The sequence below is a fragment of the Brienomyrus brachyistius genome, chromosome 19 (assembly GCF_023856365.1).
Source record: "Brienomyrus brachyistius isolate T26 chromosome 19, BBRACH_0.4, whole genome shotgun sequence".
Lineage (NCBI taxonomy): Eukaryota > Metazoa > Chordata > Actinopteri > Osteoglossiformes > Mormyridae > Brienomyrus > Brienomyrus brachyistius.
In genome coordinates, this window is record NC_064551.1 from 1,714,682 (window position 1) to 1,737,399 (window position 22,718).

General features: G+C 46.5%; 2 protein-coding genes and 2 long non-coding RNA genes across 11 annotated transcripts in view; 2 read left to right on the top strand and 2 right to left on the bottom strand.

Annotated features, from left to right (window-relative positions):
- LOC125714456 (uncharacterized) overlaps positions 1-7,469 on the top strand; it is a 61,577-nt gene extending 54,108 nt beyond the window's left edge. Inside the window, exons 11-12 of the mRNA XM_048985109.1 lie at positions 6,125-6,180; positions 6,324-7,469. Coding sequence (XP_048841066.1) covers positions 6,125-6,180; positions 6,324-6,434 — 167 coding nt within the window. The 3' untranslated portion in view covers positions 6,435-7,469. The remainder of the gene's footprint in view (positions 1-6,124; positions 6,181-6,323) is intronic.
- The window catches only part of LOC125714459 (uncharacterized), a 61,183-nt gene that overhangs the window by 34,946 nt on the left and 3,519 nt on the right, over positions 1-22,718 (top strand). The window lies entirely within an intron of this gene.
- Positions 1-22,718, bottom strand: part of LOC125714463 (uncharacterized) — a 92,204-nt gene that overhangs the window by 33,891 nt on the left and 35,595 nt on the right. The gene's annotated exons all lie outside the window — the stretch shown is intronic.
- LOC125714464 (uncharacterized) lies at positions 6,865-7,627 on the bottom strand. 7 transcript variants are annotated; one of them, XR_007383733.1, is made up of 4 exons: positions 7,420-7,625; positions 7,224-7,321; positions 7,077-7,174; positions 6,924-6,978 (listed from the first exon to the last, which is right to left on the bottom strand). It is a non-coding gene; the product is annotated as an uncharacterized LOC125714464 (long non-coding RNA). The 7 variants fall into 7 exon arrangements; XR_007383734.1 differs by lacking the exon at positions 7,077-7,174 and having other exon boundaries at positions 6,865-6,978; positions 7,175-7,321; positions 7,420-7,624; XR_007383730.1 differs by lacking the exon at positions 7,077-7,174 and having other exon boundaries at positions 7,224-7,370; positions 7,420-7,626.

The following is a 22,718-nucleotide window of genomic DNA, read 5'->3' on the forward strand; positions in this document are numbered from 1 at the left end:
AAAATATCATTCTATTTAAATTGCACAAATGCCTCTGAAAAGTCCCGCAAACACTTTAGGTTACACTTTGGGCACATTTCAGGTGCAATTAAGGCTATTTTTATTAAATAAGCAGTTTTTTTAAGTCAGAGTTTATATGCCTGTATTATTACTTATATAATAGATGCAAATATTTAAAGTTCTGTGTTCAGCCACCAATCCAGTGTGTTCAAAGTGCAGCGTTTAATTTGTTGTCTTGCCAGTTTGTCTTTGAGGTAACAAACCACTTCCTGATGGCAGAAGCAGAGCTGCCCTTAAGCTACTAAGCCGCTCGTCGTGTTTTAATGCTGTATGTTACGTTTTAATGTTTTAAACATGAATTTCCCACCAGCCCAGTACAGCAGCACCGGCATATAAAGCCCTTTTGGGGGGGGGGACACCTTGGCTTTAATGAAACCAAAACAGTTCCCTATGCCATTGTGTGAGGCCCACTGGGTTCTCCTAAACCTGACGGGGGGGTAAAGGCGCATAAAGCCATAGTAATCTCCACCAAACAGCCCTGACGGGGGTCGAGGCCCTCTGGAAAATAACAGTAATAATGATAGATACTTACTGACCCCCATGGGGAAATTCTCTTTACACCCCCTCCCCCAGTTTGCTTTCTCGACCTGAGAACAAGCTGGCCATGAAGGGCAGCCCCCCACTGCAGCACCCAGGGAGCTGGGGGTTAAGGGTCTACAGACACACCAAGGCTGGGCTTGAACCAGCAACCTTCTGATCACAGGCACAGAGGCTTAGCCCACTGAGCCACACACTGCCCCAACTTGACTGTCTCCATCAAATTCTCTCGCGAAAGACATCAACATTCTCCCAACACGCTCCCAGATAAAATAAGGAAAAACCATAAATGCACTTCAAGCGCATAGCCGTGTCCGTAAGCAGCGTCGTGCACCCGCACGTTTATAAAACGTACAACGTAAATATTGTTTATGTTGCACCACTGGCTTTAGATGTGGTTTGTGTTGCTCTAAAGCTCGGTGTCATTTCGCTGCCCAGCCACGGCTGTCCTATAAAAGCACAAATGCCACCCCTATGAGCAGAAAGCGGACGGAAAATCATTTGTTATTTTGGTAAGATGCGTGTTTGGTGTGAAAATGAGAATTGCACTGGTATTAAACCAGCAAAAACTACTTTGCGTTGCGCTTTCCACTGGTGCAAAATAGGGCCCAAAGAATGAGTGATGCGAGTCAGTTACTACCGATTATATAATTTCTATCAATCAATGACGGTGATAAAAATGCTAAATGATGTTAAACAGAACACACACACACACACACACACACACACAATGGCTATTTAAAAAGCAGTGACACAGACATAGATATCAGGCGGCCACAGCCGATCCTCCATTCACAGCCGCCGAAGACTGACCAAGCTGCTGCATTTCCCAGTTACAGCCGCTTCCATGGTAACATTTTCAGCCACGATTTACGATGGGTTGGCGCCCCATCCTGGGTTGTTCCCTGCCTTGCGCCCATAGGCTCCGGACCCCCGCGACCCTAAATATGGATGGATGGAAGTTAGAAACATGAATGTCACAGTGGGTTTGAACAGCATATCACACACCCACGGCAGGACTCCTGCACTGCCTCATCCATAATCTGGTCCGGAACCGCTCTGCTGATCTGCATAACATGTGCTGTCATACGTCTGTCCGTCGAGGTAAATCCCGCAAAGCGGTTGCTGCACTTTGCTAAAACAATCAGGTGTTTCCCCGCCGTCACTCAGACACCGCAGTTCGCCTGACAGCGTGGAATAATCCAGGTGAAAACAGCCGCTGTAAGTTTTCACAGCAGCCGAGTGAAACCTAATAGCTGCACAGACATAATGGAAAAGTATGTTTTACCTCGAGAGCTGGTCAAAAAGGCATTTTGCCATCGCTGACCGTAGGCAGATAATCGCAGAAAGTGGCCGTAATACCGACTTAAAGCAGCAGCTGTATACAGGCCCATATGCACACAGCTGAGCATATCCACCTAATAAGGGACACATACAGCCCCGGTGCGGGTGATGTGTGCTGCCCCCTGCTGACGTGTTTAGGTAGATATTCGCAAAAAAAGTTCTGACTGCGGAAGTGTTTTATTCCTTAAGAACTACAAAATATTTTATGCTTATTGAAAATATGACACTAAAAAAGTGTTACGGAGTTGACTTTCTTACAATATTTTATACTTATTTAAAATAGCACATTAACCAAAAATGGTGAAGTTATTTTTTGAGGGTGAAAGTACAGTTATTTTATCCATCCATCTATCTAGGGCCGTCAGAAGCCTTTTGAATGTGGGTGGGACACACTGGCATAGAACTAATATTTTATGATAAATTTAATGGCGGCAATGCCCATGATCCATCCATCTTCTGTAAATGCTTGTCCTATTCGGGGTCACAGGGGGTCTGGAGCCAATCCCAGGGGCTATGGGTGCAAGGCAGGGAATAACCCAGGATGGAGTGGAAACCCATCGTAGGGCATGAGCATACACACACACACACACACAGGTTTGTAATTATATCTTTGTGGGGACTCTCCATTCACTTCTATGGGGAAAACTCTAATCACACCATAATGACCTTAACCCCTACCCAGCCTTTAGGTGAAGTAACCAAACAAGGTATGAGACTTCTGGCATTTTTAGTTTTTTGATCATATTCACAGATCTTTGTGATGACCTGAAAGATGGTCCCCACAACATCAAAAGAACAGGCTTTTTTACATCATGGGGAACATTTGAAATAGCACATTTTATACTAATATAAAATGGCATATTAACAAATACTGCTACAGTTTTTTACTCCTTCAGAACATATATGCTCGTGAAGTAACACCATGTAAGCCCCGCCCCTTTAGTTAACAGCTCAAACGCGATGTTTTTGCACTATATGCCTCAGCACTCGATGACCCTGCTCTGTTACATTACATGGTCTGTCACTTTATGACAGTCCCTGTTGTTCTTAAACACTTTGCAATACTAAACACTTTGCGCCGTTGTTATTGGTTGACTGTCTGATGTTCCACACCTTCCCCCTCGTTAGCCCAGTTACCTTTGTATTTAAGTGCCTGCCCCTCCTCAGTTCCTTAGTCACATTGTGTATCCATGCTGCTAGTTTTATAATCCAGTATTACCCTGTTTCCTTGTTAGGTTACTTTAGGATTCTTGTAGTTAGTTCTTGTTTTCCCTGTTTGCTTTTTGACCCTCATTGTCCTTTTATTTTGTGCTCTTCTCAGTCTGTTCTGTTGTGTTTATAAACCCCTTCTGTCACCGAGCCGCTAGTGGATTGTCACCTTTTCCCTGCCTTTGCCGTCACACCAGCTTACAGCCTGTACTTGCTAGTTCCACGGTTTGAAACTTATAAACGGTTTCAGAAATTTTCAAGCTCCCTCAAATGGTAAGATAACTGAAACTGCCGCTACTGAAACTATGGATACAGGGGTCACATTGTACATGTTTTTCCCCTAAGACCAGAGACAAGGTGTAAGTTTTGATCAATACTCAGCTGAGCTACTGACACTACGTACAACCTGTAAATTTGGCGATTTGAGGGAATTCTGTATAAATTCCAGAACATGAACCCAGAGAGACTGTAACACTGGAAAAGGCAGCAAACATGTGCAGTGCAGCAGAGACGATGCGCACGCAGGCTAAGGAGCTGCAGAGAAGAGAAAAACCAGTGCATGCTGGGAAAACACCGGTTTCACCATTTAGTCGTTCTCAGCGGTTAACGATGCGCCGTCCGGATTTTACGGCTGTACCAGCAACTCGGAGGAGATTCATCAAGTTTTAAACCACACTGCAATGACCTCATAATGGCCTTATAACAGACTTTGAACAAGTATAGTTATAACAGACCATAATTATTCCCCTCTAACCCCCCCGGATATAGTGATTTCTGTGACTAAGACGTTTGCTGTTTCCGTGAGTTTTCATGTTTCTCTCCCAGGTGCCGGTGGGGAATCCCCTGCTTTATACGTCACAGAGGGAGATGACGTCACTCTGCCGTGTAAAAACGTACTTTATCCTAACTGCTCCTCAACTACGTGGCTCTATGCTGGGAGGTCAAACCTACCTGCTGTTGAACTGGTCACTCTTGGGAAGATCAAAGAGTCACAGGAACACAGGAGACTAAGTTTGCTGACTGACTGCTCTCTACACATTAATAATGTCAGCGCTGAAGACGCTGGATCGTATACATTTCAGCAGTTTGTGTATGTTGGTGGACCGAAACATGGAAATGATGCTGCTGTGTTCCTGTCTGTTCTTACCGGTGAGTGTTTCCCTCATGGAATATTATTGCTCTTGAAATTTTTCATAAACTTGACCAGTTGTTTTACATTTTTATATATTTATACATGAAGCTTTTCATGAAGTAATTAAGCTTTTATGTCTGCATGTCTCTCTTTGGTTATATTGGTTTCCTGCGCAGTTTCCTTTGACGGGACAAACGACAGGACTTGTTTAGATCCGCAGTTATGGATAATGGCCGGATGGATGTTTAGTCCGTCAGCATCACGGCCGTAATCTCGGGTTAAACAGCGATGCTTAAGGCTGTAGCGCATCTGTGCATTTTATCTGCTGTCATTTTAAGACCTAGAAAGAAACGGGAGATAAAGAAAGTGACATGAGGTGGAATGTTTGCTTTCTGTGTTCTTACAGTGAGAAAGTCGCAGTCCGGCGGCACCGTGACCCTGCAGTGTCTCCTGTACACTCCTGATGGACAGTGTCCCCCATTTCACACTGTGACTCTGCGGTGGGTTAATGACACAGACCCCCCGGGGCAGATAGATCCCAGCTCCCAGACACACACAGACCCCCCGGGGCAGATAGATCCCAGCTCCCAGACACACACAGACCCCTGTATCTCCACTCTGCCGATTGACCATCGGAGGACAGAGAAGGACCAGAGGAAATGGCGATGTCAGCTGCTGGATACGGGGAAGGTGAAGCTGACATCCAGCCCTGGTAGGAACTGTCCTCCTCATATCTGACAGCGGATCTGTCTCTGTAATGTCTGCCACTAGACAGAGTATTAAAGAGGAAACTGAATATAAACCTACCGCTGCTGGTAAATATAGGGAGTCCGCAGGTTACGAATGAGATCTGCTCCCTAAGTCTGTCTTTAAGTCGAATTTGTAGTTTAGTCGAAATAATAATAATACATTACATAGTAACAGTAATAATTACAAAGTAATAATAAAAGTACCTAGAGACGACGAATCATTGAAGCTTCGCAATGGTTTCATGAGAGTCACAACGTAGCGTAGCATTTGCCTCCGTTATTACGAAGCATTGCATTTAACCCGAATTTTTCATATATTAGACTATATAATATAAAATAATATGGTGCTTCTTAGTTGCTAAGTGATGTTAATGAAAAGCTAATCATGAAAAGATCTTAAGTAACTTCTCGCTTCATCACCGTTTATCCAGATCAGGGTCGTGGTAAAACTACAAGAAACAAACACAGACCTACAGTGAAATTCTATGTGTCACAGCCATTTCTGTGACTGTTCCTCTGTCTCCTACAAAAACTCAACGTGAGACCATTTACCAAAATAACATCAGCGTTTAGTCCTTAACAGTGTCTGATTCAAGGTAAAGTCCTACAGCTGGTTAGTGGTAGAAACTGAGCAAGAAATTCTATGTGTTTGTACTTAAGTGACAGACAGTCCTGAAGACAACAATGACTATAAGGGAACTACACTGAAGACACTCTCAGGATTCCTGCCAGGTGTCGGGGCTGCAGCTGCTGTGTTTGGAGCTGTGTGTCTGGCTGCTGTCGTCATGGTGACGTACAGGAGGAGAGCAGGTGAGTCACAGAGCTGCTGGACACTCTGACTCTGTCATAACCAGCTTCTCCTGTGCCTTAATGGGCCATTCATGTTTTATTTAAATTACCTTTATTTTAAACAGTTTACAGGAGTTTAGAAATGAGAGATGATGGATCATTAAACATAATAGACTAGAATGTTTATCATGTGTGATTTGTAACTTGTGTATTTTTACGGAGGGTTTAATGAAGTTCATTTCCTTCATATTTAGTCTTGAATAATGAGCTGGAATATGAATGTATATTTGTGTCTTGCTTAAAGATGGTTCTTCACCTCCCCGCATGTCAGAGAATGACATGGCATCCAATCCGAACACGGTAAGCACAAACATCCGGTCAGTATGTCAGATCCTTATTGATTCAGTTATTCCTGAGCCTGCAATGATTCCTGACATTGCAATTATTCCTGACATTGCAATGATTCCTGACACTGCAATTTATTCTTTGCTGTGTGTAAGCAGACAGAGGACGAAGTCACCTATTCCATGGTCAATCATCTGGGACCGAAAAAGAGAGAGCGAGCAAATCCTGACGACTTTACAGAATATGCCACCGTCAGAATTGGGGCCTAATCCCCTCAGAATCAGAACCTTTACCTGAAATATGTACAAATATACACACTGTTAATAGCCGCTATCATCACCAGTGCAAATATACACACTGTCAATAGCCTCTATCATCACCAGTGCAAATATACACACTGTTAATAGCCGCTATCATCACCAGTGCAAATATACACTGCTTTATTAGGTTATTGCCTTTCTGACACTCAGCACTGGAGCAAAACCCATACAATCTTGCTCTTGCCACTGGACATTCACTGGAAGCCTAGTTGCACTTATGTCCAGTTGGCTCCTTTACAGCTGTATGCTTGTGCAGGGCCGGTCAGTCCTACAGGCAACATAGGCGCCCGCTTAGGGGGACAACTCCTGAAGGGGTGTCAGCTTCCTCGGCGGTTTCACTTTGCCTCGGATGGGGGGCGCCGGCAGCTCGCCTAGGGCACCACACGACCTGGGACCGGTACTGCGCTTGTGATTTACTCTCTGCCTCGCCTCACTGGCTGGGACCGGTACTGCGCTTGTGATTTACTCTCTGCCTCGCCTCACTGGCTGGGACCTGTACTGCGCTTGTGATTTACTCTCTGCCTCGCCTCACTGGCTGGGACCTGTACTGCGCTTGTGATTTACTCTCTGCCTCGCCGCACGGGCTGGGACCTGTACTGCGCTTGTGATTTACTCTCTGCCTCGCCGCACGGGCTGGGACCTGTACTGCGCTTGTGATTTACTCTCTGCCTCGCCGCACGGGCTGGGACCTATACTACGCTTGTGATTTACTCTCTGCCTCGCCGCACGGGCTGGGACCTGTACTGCGCTTGTGATTTACTCTCTGCCTCGCCGCACGGGCTGGGACCTGTACTGCGCTTGTGATTTACTCTCTGCCTCGCCTCACTGGCTGGGACCTGTACTGCGCTTGTGATTTACTCTCTGCCTCGCCTCACTGGCTGGGACCTATACTACGCTTGTGATTTACTCTCTGCCTCGCCGCACGGGCTGGGACCTGTACTGCGCTTGTGATTTACTCTCTGCCTCGCCGCACGGGCTGGGACCTGTACTGCGCTTGTGATTTACTCTCTGCCTCGCCTCACTGGCTGGGACCTGTACTGCGCTTGTGATTTACTCTCTGCCTCGCCGCACGGGCTGGGACCTGTACTGCGCTTGTGATTTACTCTCTGCCTCGCCTCACTGGCTGGGAACTGTACTGCGCTTGTGATTTACTCTCTGCCTCGCCTCACTGGCTGGGACCTGTACTACGCTTGTGATTTACTCTCTGCCTCGCTGCATGGGCTGGGACCTGTACTACGCTTGTAATTTACTCTCTGCCTCACCGCACGGGCATACATTAAAATTACTCTCTGTATTCCTGTACATTTATATGAGGCATAGAAAAAGTTCTGACAGGATTGTATCTACTGGATGAGGTAGGAATGGTGTGTGCATGTTGCTCTCCCTTTTGACGCAATGTTTCCTGCTGCAGAAATGATGGTGTAGATGTTACCGGAACACACAGAAAGTGCTTTGCTATTTATATTATTAATATTATTCATATTAATCCATCCATCCATTTTCCAAACCGCTTATCCTATTGGGTCGCAGGGGGTCCGGTGCCTATCCCAGAAGCAATGGGCACGAGGCAGGGAACAACCCAGGATGGGGGGCCAGCCCATCGCAGGGCACAAGGCAGGGAACAACCCAGGATGGGGCACCAACCCATCACAGGGCACAAGGCAGGGAACAACCCAGGATGGGGGGCCAGCCCATCGCAGGGCACACTCACACAGCATTCACGCTCACACATGCATTCATACAAGTTCATACATATTTAGTAACTCCAATTAGCCTTAGCATGTTTTTGGACTGTGGGGGGAAACCGGAGTACAGTCGAACCTCGTTACTACGTACAAGACGGGATATCAAAAACATGTATGTTATAAGCATAGAACGTTGTAACCACTTAGTGCAAGATAGATTAAAGAACTCACGAAATATCCATGTAAATGATAAAACAGACCCTTAAATTGACTACAAAACAAACGAATACATTATTACTTGTTAAATAATTCGACAAAGCTCATTTGGATCCTTGAAATTTCCCTTAAATTACTCACGATTACTTAGTGCCGGCCGGCGATAAACGGCAACGAAAATACACAACGGCTGGTCAAAATGGATTTTTAAAATAAACATTCGCATCCAAATTGGCATTTAGCCTGAAAATATTAATGAAATATTGGTCAAATTAAATCATAAAATCCTTTACTTCCATTATCATTATGAATTCACAATTACCATCATGACCGGTATTTCACAAGGTTTAATAAACAAAGAATACGCACACAATACTTAACAAGCCATTACTACGCAGTCCAGTAACGATCGGTCAAGGCAACTCATTTAAAGCAACGCAATAGACAAATGTGCATTTTCGGGCGAAGATCAGGTAGATACAGGTAGATGTAGCGACACAAGTTGTGGTGGGCGGGGAGAGCGCTGTACGTTGTAAAGATGGTTAGTTTTCGTATTTTCTCTAGAAATTTGGACGTTATATCGAAGTTTACGCTGTAAGGGTGTACGCTGTAAACAATGGCTGCTATTGGAATAACACATAGGCTAAAAACGGGAATTAGAAACCTGTACGTTGTAAAGGTGAAAACGTTGTATCCGGGGTACGTAGTGTAATAAGTGTAGCGAACTAAAACTCCTATGTCCGCTACAACTTAAGCGGGTCCACTGGTAACCACTGCCACCACCTTTCTTTATAATTTATCTGGGGAGGTCCAGACACCAAAGCCAAGAGTATAAATAGAATATTACTTTATTTCATGTAATAGCCGGGGATCACAATCCTTCCCAGAGGGCAACACCAGACAGTAGGGGCAATACATCACACGTGTTGACTCCACAACATCAGATCACACCACAAAATCCATAATTATAAATACACAAATCTAGTGAGGGAAAAAGCACTGCACTCCGTATATCACCCAAATCACCCCCATCAGTCTCCTTCCCCACCCTCAACAACTGTACTACCAACCCCGGCTAAAATCAACACACAACCGCACACATTCATACGAAAAAGACAGAAACCTTTAAAAGGACGGTTACTTCTAAGGGGAGAGGCAACACAGCCCCCCGTCCTTCCCCCGAAGGAGGAAGAGGTTCTACTCCCAAAGCGCACTTCGCTCCGCGGCTCCTTATCACCCACACATCGCTAACTTCCCTACACATTCATCCCCCCACCTCACTCTTACCTACTTATCTTCGCCCGCGGCCGATCTAACATCAGCGACGGACACACCACATTTCCCCCAACATTAACCGCGGACAGCCAAGGGATTCCCCTCCCTCCCGAACCACACCGGTCCTTTCTCCACCAAACCAAACCAAACATAGAACAACCCCTCAATCTATTCCACCCCCCTTTAAAAAGACATTCCTCCCCCCAGCTGTAACCCATTAACAATCACAACAGATACTCCCCACAACATTCACCACAGTAGTAACGAGGTTCGACTGTACCTGGAGGAAACCCCACAACATGAGAACATGCAAACTCCACACACATGTGACCCAGGCGTAGACTCGAACCTGGGTCATATTAATCTAAATCTGCAAAATAATATCACTAAAGCCTTGAAACAGATCTAGCTGAGTACGCCCCAAGCTCCCCTTTAGACTCAGTCCTGCATGCTGGCTGCAGGTATCACTGTGACAAAGTATGACGTACGGCTGCTCTCAGCCTGCTGCAAGTTGCCAAATTTAAATATGATGTCAAACTAAGCTAACAATTTATCTGCATACAAGCAGCTTCTGTTTTATCTTGTATAGCTTTACTGTAACCTTGCTGCTGTGTGAGACAAACGGCGGTGGATGGGAGCAGCTGAAAACATCGCTTTTCTTTACCTTCAAGCTTGTTGAACAGCTGGTTTGATTACGGACTCTCGCCAGCTCTTTACCAGTAAAGGTTTAGTAGCGATTTACAAGCACTGCTGCTGTTTTCTTTCACTGCACCCGAGTTCACCGTCTCTGTAACGGAACCGTCTCTTTGCTCTTAGTGTTTAGACGGGCTCCAGCTCCATGTTAAACTACGACAGCATCATTTTCACCGCTGTTGCGTTATCAGTGTTTTTTTTTTTTAGAAATATGGGCTGAATCTTGTTGTACTTTCTTATTCACACATATGCCCATAAATACGTTTCTATCGCAGGTCTATTTCAGCCGCGAATGTGAGTGAAACGCTCGCGCTTACCTTGTACCGGTTCCGCTCTGTGGACTGGATGCATAGACTGCGTGCTTTCTGTGGAGATGTTGAATCATTTACGTTGTGCTATTGTGGTAAGCTAATTCGGATTTACAATGGACACACTGTACAGTATTTTCGCTTTTCTTTTGTTTGAAATGGTCCCAAACTCCAGACATTTTTCTTCTCCTCCGACTTTCCTCACTATTTTCCCTGTCTTCCTCCATCGCGCCATCAAATCAAACCTGCTACACGTAATGCAGCGTAAGCACACTGTGCGACAGTAATAATCATCCGAGTGAAACACGGTGATCACTAAGCAGTACGAAGCATCGAAGCAAAGAATTTGCATCGAGGATTTTTTGTAATCGAGTTATTCGAGTTACTCGATGAATCGTTGCAACCCTACTTGTGATTTACTCTCTGCCTCGCCTGTGACGCACATGTGTAAATGTCTCAGAGCCAGACACTGAACGCATAAGATTATTTAACTCTTTTTAAATTGAAAACCTTCCAATTGACCCTGATCTGTCTCCAACAATATACAATAACAATATACCATGGAGAAAATGGTTTGCGTTAAATGAAATATTTTATTATGTGAATTTGTGAAATAGCCATGAATCATTAATATTTTTTTCTTTCGTTATGCTTCTCCTGCATTTTTAGTTAAAAATAAAACATGAATGTTCTATTTTGAATGATCTGCTGTTTTATTTGCTCATTGATCTAAAAGTGACCATGAGAATTAATGCACAGGACTGGATACGGTGGTACAGTCTTCTGTCACATTCTTGTGTTTCAGTCTCCCGTGAGGCTCTCTGTGTTTGGGGCGCCCCCTTCAGGTGGCCTGGCAGATAGACGCCAGCAGGAAGGGACGCGAATTGTATGGGGAACGAGAGCAGAGACGTGTCTGTTAAAACCGAAATTTAGAACAAACAGATGGGGATGAACAGAAAGACACCAAGAGGACTGGTGCCAGCCAGGGGAGGGCGGGGGCTGTGGTGGGGGGGTCAGAGGTCAGGGTCTGGGGGTGGCGCCTGGGGAGAGGGAGTAGAGAAGTCACTCTGACATGAGGACAGAGACTTGAGGGAGCGGCTTCGTCAGCTGACCTCCGCAGCTCCTGCACATCCACACCACTCCCCCAGGCCCCCCCTGCTAGATACACCCCAGGGCTGGCGCCACCTGCTGGCCACTCCCAACAGGCCCTTTCTGCCATAGAAAGACTGCAGCCCAGCCGGTGTTAGAAAAGGAGCCAAACCACGGAGTTCATGTATAAAAATGTCTGTACATTCTTGTGGAAGAATATATGTACGTACAAAAACTGACATGTTCATACGATCAGTAAAAGTCAGATTTATACAACCATGTAATCCAAGGCGTGTGTCTTTCAGGATTATGAATCTTAACTAATTATTGTGTTCAGTCTTATACACATACGAGTGAGTAAGGAGAAGCAGAGGGACAGAGAAGTGAGCAGAATATGGGGAAGCGTATTACACACTGTTCAGAATGTCATTAAAATATTTTTAAGAATCGCTGTATTTCTAGGGATGTGCTGAATCTGGCAGCTAGATGGGTTTGGTACATCAAAGCTTTCCACACCTGACTCTGTGTCAACATCTACTGGTCAATAAAAAGTCCTACACCCACTTCTGGTGTTTTTCTAAGCGAATGTGTCACTGACACGAGTAATATATAAGATCCCTGTTAAACAAAGCAGCCTACAACAGTTGTAACTTTTAAGTTACACTTGTATACGTAACTTTCTGTATATGAGGGTCATTCTGACTTGCCTCTACTGGTAATGCGAGCCCATTAACCTATAATTAGAATATGCACTGTCTGGCAAGAAAAGTTACCATTTGAATTGAAATCAGCAAATACTTAAAAGCCAATGACTGGATCATTATTACAGCTCAGCAACGCTACGCAGCAATAGAGTGAAGTCAGCTGACCTTCTTACCCACTCAGTGTATTTGGCCACCTGTCACCACTGATATAACCAGCTTGGGTGATAGAGGCAGTTACCAGGAGAAGATAGAACATACGCTATATTGCCAAAAGTATTGGGACACCTGCCTTCGCACACAACTGAACTTTAATGACATCCCATTCTTAATACAGAGATATACAGGCCACGCCCCCTGGGGTGGTGAGTGGCGCTGCCGGCTAAGCCTTTGTGTCTGTGATCAGAAGGTTGCTGGTTCAAGCCTCAGGCAGAGCAGTATCTGTTTTTGCGTCACATCACCCGGCAGATCATTATCATGAACCCTTAAGGGCATTTGGTTGGAGGATGGATGGTGGCACGACGCCCTGAGTGACGGGGCCTGTGGTTAAGTAGGTCCCTGGTTCGAACCTCGGCAGATCACGTGTGTTTTTGCGTCACGTCACCCGGCAGACCATTATCATGAACCCATAAGGGAGTTTGGTCAGAGGATGGATGGTAGCGCGATGCACTGAGTGACCGTACCCGTGATTGAAAAGATCACTGGTTCTAGCCCAGCCTTGGCCGAATAGTCACAGGGTAGACCCTAGAGCAAGGGCCTTAACTCTAACACACAGAGACATGTGTGTCAATCTGTTCTTTGGCAAGATAGGAAAAAAAGACATGTATACGAAATATAAGCCACACCCCCTGGGATGGCGAGTGGCGCTGCAGACTAAGCCTCTATATCTGTGATCCGAAGGTCACTGGTTTGAGCCCAGCCTTGGCAGAATAATTACAGAGCATGGGCCTTATCTCTAACGCATGGAGACAGGTGCTACATGTGTGTGAATCCTTTATTTGGCAAGATAGGGGAAAAAAGACATATATACGAAATTCAGGCCAGTCCCATTCAGCCCTGCTCTGAATTTAACTTTTGACTCTCAAACACGCATGGGTCAGAGCAGATCCAGTTTACATTTGTAACCCAGTGTCACCCAGAAGCTACTAATCAAAGCACACTTCACTAGATGTGCCGGTCATGTTTAGTTTTAAAGTTATTAACCGATTCTTCGTATATTATATGGATAAATATATCAGACTGTCTTTCATAAATTAATACCTAGCTAAAGAAGTACAGCCTAGTTATGACAGACCATAATTACTCCCCAGCCCGTCCAAGGTATTTGTTTTATGAGCTAAATCACACCCCTGGATAGAGTGAATTATTTGACTAAATCGGTTGCTGTTTCAGTGAGTTTTCATATTTCTCTCCCATGTGTTGGGATTGCACTACATTTCCCATGAGGCTATGCGGAGAGGTAACACGCGCACTAAGAATACAAAAAAGGTGATTCTTTCAGTAAAAGTCGCCACATCGTGCTGCAGTAACATGTCAGATGTCATATTAACTGCCATCTATGTTCTCTCTTCTGTCTCTATCTCTCATCTGAAGTTCTCATTACTCAGCTTGTCACTCGTCTTGAGATACTTGAGTGTGAATCTGCTGTTCAGCACTAACCTCAAGCTATTTTAGATACTGTTTTTTTGGGCAGTGAGAGCAGCAAATGATGGTGAGAGACGGCGAGAAAGAGGCCAAGCAAAGGGAGACAGACTGCAAAGCCGCTGCCGTTTGCAGACATGTTAATGCCTGACACACTGCAGCACAGCGGACAGAATCATTACCTGCCATTCTGAGCAGCACTAACTGGCCTGACAGAGAAGCGGCTCACTGGCTCATGCATAAAGCAGCCGATTCAGACAGGAAGCTCAGAGCTGCTATGACTTGATTTGCACTTTGTGTCCGATGCCCAGTACATGCTTGACAGTCTAAAGGACCTTTAGCTTCCAGCTAACCTGATGTAGCACTGAGGTACATGCTGGACCTGGGTCAGTCGTGAAAACAATGTAAATAGCTGTGTGATTAGTGTTTAGTCTGCTGCATTGTGATGTGTCGCAGTGTCACGTAAAGAGCAGTCAGGCCAATGGCCATGAGTTTTATGTCCAAGACCAGCCCATTCTGTCTTAGTTCTGGGGGAATGCCTAAATTCTCGAATTTTGTTTGGTTACTTATGGTTAATGTTAGGGCTGGGTGGGGGTTACGGTCGTCATGTTGGAGTTTTGTTAGAGTTGTTCCAATAGAAATGAATGGAGAGTCCCCACAAGGATATAATTACAAACCTGTGTGTGTGTGTGTGAGGAAACGATCTGGTTACCGTTCTGGGGGGCTGCTGTGGAATTTTAAAGTTTCCAGTGATTTTGTTTTCCGACTGGCTCAGTTTAACTCTTGTCAGATTATTTTGTTGACCAGCTAACTGGCCCACCGGTAATTCTCCAGATTGGCCACCCCGGGCCTGGTGCGTAGTGCGAGTGCGTAGTGTGAGTGGGCCGGTGCTTGATGGTTATGTTCAGTCCTTTTAAGGACTCGCTGTAAAAGAGCTTCCTGTTTCAGCTAAGCTGCCTCGCCTCGTTACTGCCGCCGCGATCCCTGGGTCTGCTAAGCGCTACAGTTATAAGGTCATGCTAACATTAACGTTGGCTAGATCACTCAAGATGGTTCCTACTGTAATGCATGCATAGGCTACATGGTTAAATAAGCAAATTCCCAGTATTTGAAGAATACAGATTTTTGCACATATCTGCAAGCGACGGGCGAGTGTGATCTCACACTTTTTTTCTTTTCTCTGCCCCCGGTTCATGTAGCCTTTTTGGGGCCATTTCCGAAATTCTTGTCAGGGGCAAACAACCAACCCACAAGGAGACTGGGGGCTTCATAATTAGGGGTCCAAGCACATTGTGCTGGAACCCCATTGGTTTTCATTTTATTATTTCAAATCATTGTTTATATCTTGTACGATGATTTATTGGTGTCTACTGCTCCATCTCAGATTTAAGTAATTCATATCTATGAGTATTATAATGATCATTAGGCTGTTACTGTGCCCCCCCCTCGACATTTGGTGCCCAACACACAGCCTGTGATGTGTTTGTATGTAGCAGCAACACTGGATTAATACATTGATAGTTTATATTATATTTTGGCCAACAGTGCTAATGATGTCCATCAACAATGAGCTCATTGAGGTAGGGGCACTTCCTCTTTAGCGTAAAAACCAACATCCTCTCAGGCCAGGAGACAAACACAAACCGGCTCGCTGAGAGCCAGATGCTTGCAGATAAAATGCAGTGGATGGAGTTTATCGCTGTGGGGCTGCTGCTCTGCACTGGGGGTCCAGCTGTGGGTAAGTGAGAGTTTATTACTGTGGGGCTGCTGCTCTGCACTGGGGGTCGCGCTGTGGGTAAGTGAGAGTTTATCACTGTGGAGCTGCTGCTCTGCACTAGGGGTCCCGCTGTGGGTAAGTGAGAGTTTATCACTGTGGAGCTGCTGCTATGCGCTGGGGGTCCCGCTGTGGGTAAGAGAGAACTGGGCAGGTATCAGAGCTACTGCATGAGGACATACGTATATAAAGGGGTTTAATGCAAAGAACGCTGTTACTGCATGTTACTGCGATGTTTACGCATTTTAATGTCAGAATATCATGCTACTGTTAATTTCTATTTACTGGATTTAAAGTGAATATTTAACTAATTCCAGCCAGGAGGAAAGTCGCAGAGACAGTAACCAAACGCTAAAACATATAATTTATACTTAAAGTTCATTCTATTTCAATTCAACAAATGCCTGGGCTAGAGGAGAAATTGTCTGAAAAGTCCCTCAAAAGACTTCAGACACATTAGGCTACATTTCAGAGGCACTTCAGCCTATTTTTATTAAATGAGCTGATTATAAGGAAAGTTTTCACTGAAACTTTAATAACTTAATTTCCTGGCAGCTCTTGAGAAAGTCGCCATAGATGCACTGTATTAAACACTAAAACATTACAATGTTTTATCAAAAAATGTCATTCTATTTAAATTGCACAAATGCACAAATGCCTCTGAAAAGGCATTCTCAGAAGATTCCTATGAAGGACAAGATTTTGACACACGATTTCCCTTGCCCGGACGCGGGTCACCAGGGTCTACTGTTTGCGCTTATGCGCCAAACGGCAGTTCAGAATACCCACCCTTTTTGGATTCCTTGGAAGGGGTGTTGGAGAGCGCTCCTCCTGGGGACTCTCTTGTTCTGCTGGGGGACTTCAATGCTCACGTGGGCAGTGACAGTGAGACCTGGAGGGGCGTGATTGGGAGGAACGGCCCCCCTGACCTGAACCCGAGCGGTGCTTTGTTGTTGGACTTCTGTGCTCGTCATGGATTGTCCATAATGAACACCATGTTCAAACATAAGGGTGTCCACATGTGCACTTGGCACCAGGACACCCTAGGCCGCAGTTCGATGATCGACTTTGTAGTCGTGTCGTCGGACTTGTGGCCGCATGTCTTGGACACTCGGGTGAAGAGAGGGGCGGAGCTGTCAACTGATCACTACCTGGTGGTGGGTTGGCTCCGCTGGTGGAGGAGGAAGCCGGCCAGGCCTGGCAGGCCCAAGCGTATAGTGAGGGTCTGCTGGGAACGTCTGGCGGAACCCCCTGTGTCAGAAGGAGTTTCAACTCCTACCTCTGGCAGAACTTCTCCCATATCCCGGGGGAGGCGGGAGACATTGAGTCCGAATGGGCCATGTTCCGTGCCTCCATTGTGGAGGCAGCTGACCGGAGCCGCGGCCGTAAGGTGGTTGGTACCTGTCACGGCGGCAATCCTCGAACCCGCTGGTGGACACCAGTGGTGAGGGATGCCGTCAAGCTGAAGAAGGAGTCCTACCGGGCCTTTTTGGCCTGTGGGACTCCAGGCGCAGCTGATGGCTACTGGCAGGCCAAGCGGGATGCAGCTTTGGCGGTTGCTGAGGCAAAAACTCGGGTGTGGGAGGAGTTTGGCGAGGCCATGGAAAACGACTTCCAGACGGCTTCGAGGAGGTTCTGGTCCACCATCCGGCGGCTCAGGGCAGGGAAGCGGTGCAACATCAACACTGTTTATGGTGGGGATGGTGTGCTGCTGACCTCAGCTCGGGACGTTCTGGGTCGGTGGAGGGAATACTTCGAAGACCTTCTCAATCCCACCGACACGCCTTCCGTAATGGAAGCAGGGTGTGGGGACTTGGGGGTGGACTCGCCTATCTCTGGGGCAGAGGTCGCTGAGGTGGTTAAAAAGCTCCTCGGTGGCCGGGCCCCGGGGGTGGATGAGATCCGCCCGGAGTTCCTCAAGGCTCTGGATGTTGCGGGGCTGTCCTGGTTGACACGCATCTGCGGCATTGCGTGGACATCAGGGGCAGTGCCTCTGGACTGGCAGACCGGGGTGGTGGTCCCCCTCTTTAAGAAGGGGGACCGGAGGGTGTGCTCCAACTATAGGGGGATCACACTCCTCAGCCTCCCTGGTAAGGTCTATTCGGGGGTCCTGGAGAGGAGGGTCCACCGGATTGTTGAACCTCGGATTCAGGAGGAGCAGTGTGGTTTTCGCCCTGGCCGTGGAACAGTGGACCAGCTCTATACTCTCAGCAGGGTTTTGGAGGGCTCATGGGAGTTTGCCCGACCAGTCTACATGTGTTTTGTGGACTAGGAGAAGGCATTCGACCGTGTCCCTCGGGGAGTCCTGTGGGGGGTGCTCCGGGAGTATGGGGTACCGGGCTTCCTTTTAAGGGCGGTTCGGTCCCTGTATGACCGGTGCCAGAGCCTGGTCCGCATGGGCGGCAATAAGTCGGACTCGTTTCCAGTGAGGGTTGGACTCCGTCAGGGCTGCCCTTTGTCACAGATTCTGTTCATAGTTTTTATGGACAGAATTTCTAGGCGCAGCCAGGGCGTTGAGGGTGTCCGGTTTGGTGGCCTCAGGATTAGGTCTCTGCTTTTTGCAGATGTGGTTCTGTTGGCCTCATCGGACCGTGACCTTCGACTCTCATTGGGACGGTTCGCAGCCGAGTGTGAAGCGGCTGGGATGAGGATCAGCACCTAACCAAATCCGAGACCATGGTTCTCAGCCGGAAAAGGGTAGAATGCTCTCTCCGGGTTGGGGATGGGGTCCTTCCCCAAGTGGAGGAGTTTAATTATCTCGGGGTCTTGTTCACGAGTGGGGGAACAATGGAGCGGGAGATCGACAGGCGGATCAGTGCGGCGTCAGCAGTGATGCGGACGCTGCATCGGTCTGTCATGGTGAAGAGAGAGCTGAGCCAAAAGGCGAAGCTCTCGATTTATCAGTCGATCTACGTTCCTACCCTCACCTATGGTCATGAGCTATGGGTAGTGACCGAAAGAACGAGATCGCGGGTACAAGCGGCCGAAATGAGTTTCCTCTGCAGGGTGGCTGGGCTCTCCCTTAGAGACAGGGTGAGGAGCTCAGTCATTCGGGGGGGACTCAGAGTAGAGCCACTGCTCCTCCGCATCGAGAGGAGCCAGATGAGGTGGCTCGGGCATCTGATTAGGATGCCTCTTGGACGCCTCCCTGGTGAGGTGTTCCGGGCATGTCCCACTGGGAGGAGGCCCCGGGGAAGACCCAGGACACGCTGGAGAGACTATGTCTCTCAGCTGGCCTGGGAACGCCTCGGGGTCCCCCCAGAGGAGCTGGATGAAGTGGCCGGGGAGAGGGAAGTCTGGGTCATTTAATTTGTTGTCTTGCCAGTTTGTCTTTGAGGTAACAAACCACTTCCTGATGGCAGAAGCAGAGCTGCCCTTAAGCTACTAAGCCGCGCGTCGTGTTTTAATGCTATATGTTACGTTTTAATGTTTTAAACATGAATTACCCACCAGCCCAGTACATCAGCACCAGTATATGAAGTCTTTTTGGGGGGGGGGGGGGTCACCTTGGCTTTAATGAAACCAAAACAGTTTCCTATACCATTGCGTGAGGCCCACTGGGTTCTCCTAAACCTGATGGGGGGGCAAAGCCATAGTAATCTCCACCAAACAGCCCTGACGGGGGTTGAGGCCCTCTGAGAAGAAACAGTAATAAAGATAGATATTTACTAACCCCCATGGGGAAATTCTCCTTACACCTCCCTCAGTTTGCTTTTTCGACCTGAGAACAAGCTGGTCATGAAGGGCAGCCTCCCACTGCAGCACCCAGGGAGCTGGGGGTTAAGGGTCTACAGACACACCGAGACTGGGCTTGACCCAGCAACCTTCTGATCACAGGCACAGAGGCTTAGCCCACTGAGCGACACACTGCGCCAACTTGACTCCATCAAATTCTCTCGCGAAAGCTTGGACATCAACATTCTCCCAACATGCTCCCAGATAACCCTTACATTAAGATGGAACCTTCTCCTGCATTGAACCAAAATTTACTTTTGTTACAGACTCACCGTGTTTTAATTAAAACATACTGAACAAACGTGGAAAACCCCTGCGAATTCAAAGGCGGTGCCAATCCCATCGATTCTGGCATAAACACAAGAATGACATTAGGTTACTAAAGCAGGTCATTTTATTTAGCGATAGCGTGATAACATGTAAGCAAAAATATCTGATGATATATAGGTGCTAAAATAAGGAAAAACCATTAGTGCACTTCAAGCGCATAGCTGTGTCCGTAAGGAGCGTCGTGCACCCGCACGTTTATGAAACGTACAACGTAAATATTGTTTATGTTGCACCACTGGCTTTACATGTGATTTGTGTTGCGCTAAAGCTCGGTGTCATTTCGCTGCCCAGCCACGGCTGTCCTATAAAAGCACAAACGCCACCTCTATGAGCGGAAAGCGGACGGAAAATCATTTGTTATTTTGGTAAGAGGCGTGTTTGGTGTGAAAATGAGATATGTACTGGTATGAAACGAGCAAAACCACTTTGCATCGCGCTTTCCACTGGTGCAAAATAGGGCCCAAAGAATGAGGGATGTTTATTATCAATCACGGTGATTAAAAATATTAACGTGAACAGAACACACACACACACACACACAAAATAGCTATTTAAAAAGCAGTGATACTGAGACATAGATATCAGGCGGCCACAGCCGATCCTCCATTCACAGCCGCCGAAGACTGACCAAGCTGCTGCATTTCCCAGTTACAGCCACAAAACTTTTTCAAAACCGTATAAGATGGTAAAACGCATCTGAATCATAGAAACACTGCGATGGGTTGTTCCCAGCCTTGCGCCCATAGGCTCCGGACCCCCGCGACCCTAAATATGGATGGATGGAAGTTAGAAACATGAATGTCACAGTGGGTTTGAACAGCATATCACACACCCACGGCAGGACTCCTGCACTGCCTCATCCATAATCTGGTCCGGAACCGCTCTGCTGATCTGCATAACATGTGCTGTCATACGTCCGTCCGTCGAGGTAAATCCTGCAAAGCGGCTGCTGCACTTTGCTAAAACAATCAGGTGTTTCCCCGCCGTCACTCAGACACCGCAGTTGGCCTGACAGCGTGGAATAATCCAGGTGAAAACAGCCGCTGTAAGTTTTCACAGCAGCCGAGTGAAACCTAATAGCTGCACAGACATAATGGAAAAGTATGTTTTACCTCGAGAGCTGGTCAAAAAGGCATTTTTCCATCACTGACCGTAGGCAGATAATCGCAGAAAGTGGCCATAATACTGACTTAAAGCGGCAGGTGTATACAGGCCCATATGCACACAGCTGAGTATATCCACCTAATAAGGGACACATACAGCCCCGGTGCGGGTGATGTGTGCTGCCCCCTGCTGATGTGTTTAGGTAGATATTCGCAAAAAAAGTTCTGACTGCGGAAGTGTTTTATTCCTTAAGAACTACAAAATATTTTATGCTTATTGAAAATATGACACTAAAAAAGTGTTACGGAGTTGTCTTTCTTACAACATTTCATACTTATTTAAAATAGCACATTAACCAAAAATGGTGAAGTTATTTTTTGAGGGTGAAAGTACAGTTATTTTATCCATCCATCTATCCAGGGCCGTCAGAAGCCTTTTGAATGTGGGTGGGACACACTGGCATAGAACTAATATTTTATGATAAATTTAATGGTGGCGACACCCATGATCCATCCATCTTCTGTAAATACTTGTCCTATTCGGGATCACAGGGAGTCTGGAGCCAATCCCGGGGGCTATGGGTACAAGGCAGGGAATAACCCAGGATGGGGTGCAAACCCATCGTAGGGCGCGCATACACACACATACACAAACACACTGGTTTGTAATTATATCTTTTTGGGGACTCTCCATTCACTTCTATGAGGAAAACTCTAATCACACCATAATGACCTTAACCCCTACCCAGCCTTCAGGTGAAGTAACCAAACAAGGTGTGAGACTTCTGGCATTTTTAGTTTTTGATCGTATTCACAGATCTTTGTGCGGACCTGAAAGATGGTCCCCACAAAATCAAAAGAACAGGCTTTTTTACATCGTGGGGAACATTTGAAACAGCACATTTTATACTAATATAAAATAGCATATTAATAAAAACTGCTAAAGTTTTTTATTCCTTTTTTATTCCTATAGGCATTTATAGGCATACTATATGTGCCTGGTGTGTGTGATAAAGGGGGGTGGGGGTGGTGTTGGGGATGGGGGCCCACTTATTGTGCTCGTGAAGGAACACCATGTAAGCCCCGCCCCCTTTAGTTAACAGCTCAATCGCGATGTTTATGCACTATATGCCTCAGCAATCGATGACCCCGCTGTTACTTTACAAGGTCTGTCACTTTATGACAGTTCCTGTTGTTCCTAAACACTTTGCAATACTAAACACTTTGCGCCGTTGTTATTGGTTGACTGTCTGATGTTCCACACCTTCCCCCTCATTAGCCCAGTTACCTTTGTATTTAAGTGCCTGCCCCTCCTCAGTTCCTTAGTCACATTGTGTATCCGTGCTGCTAGTTTTATAATCCAGTATTACCCTGTTTCCTTGTTAGGTTACATTAGGATTCTTGTAGTTAGTTCTTGTTTTCCCTGTTTGCTTTTTGACCCTCATTGTCCTTTTATTTTGTGCTCTTCTCAGTCTGTTCTGTTGTGTTTATAAACCCCTTCTGTCACCGAGCCGCTAGTGGATCGTCACCTTTTCCCTGCCTTTGCCGTCACACCAGCTTACAGCCTGTACTTGCTAGTTCCACGGTTTGAAACTTATAAATGGTTTCAGAAATTTTCAAGCTCCCTCAAATGGTAAGATAACTGAAACTGCCGCTACTGAAACTATGGATACAGGGGTCACA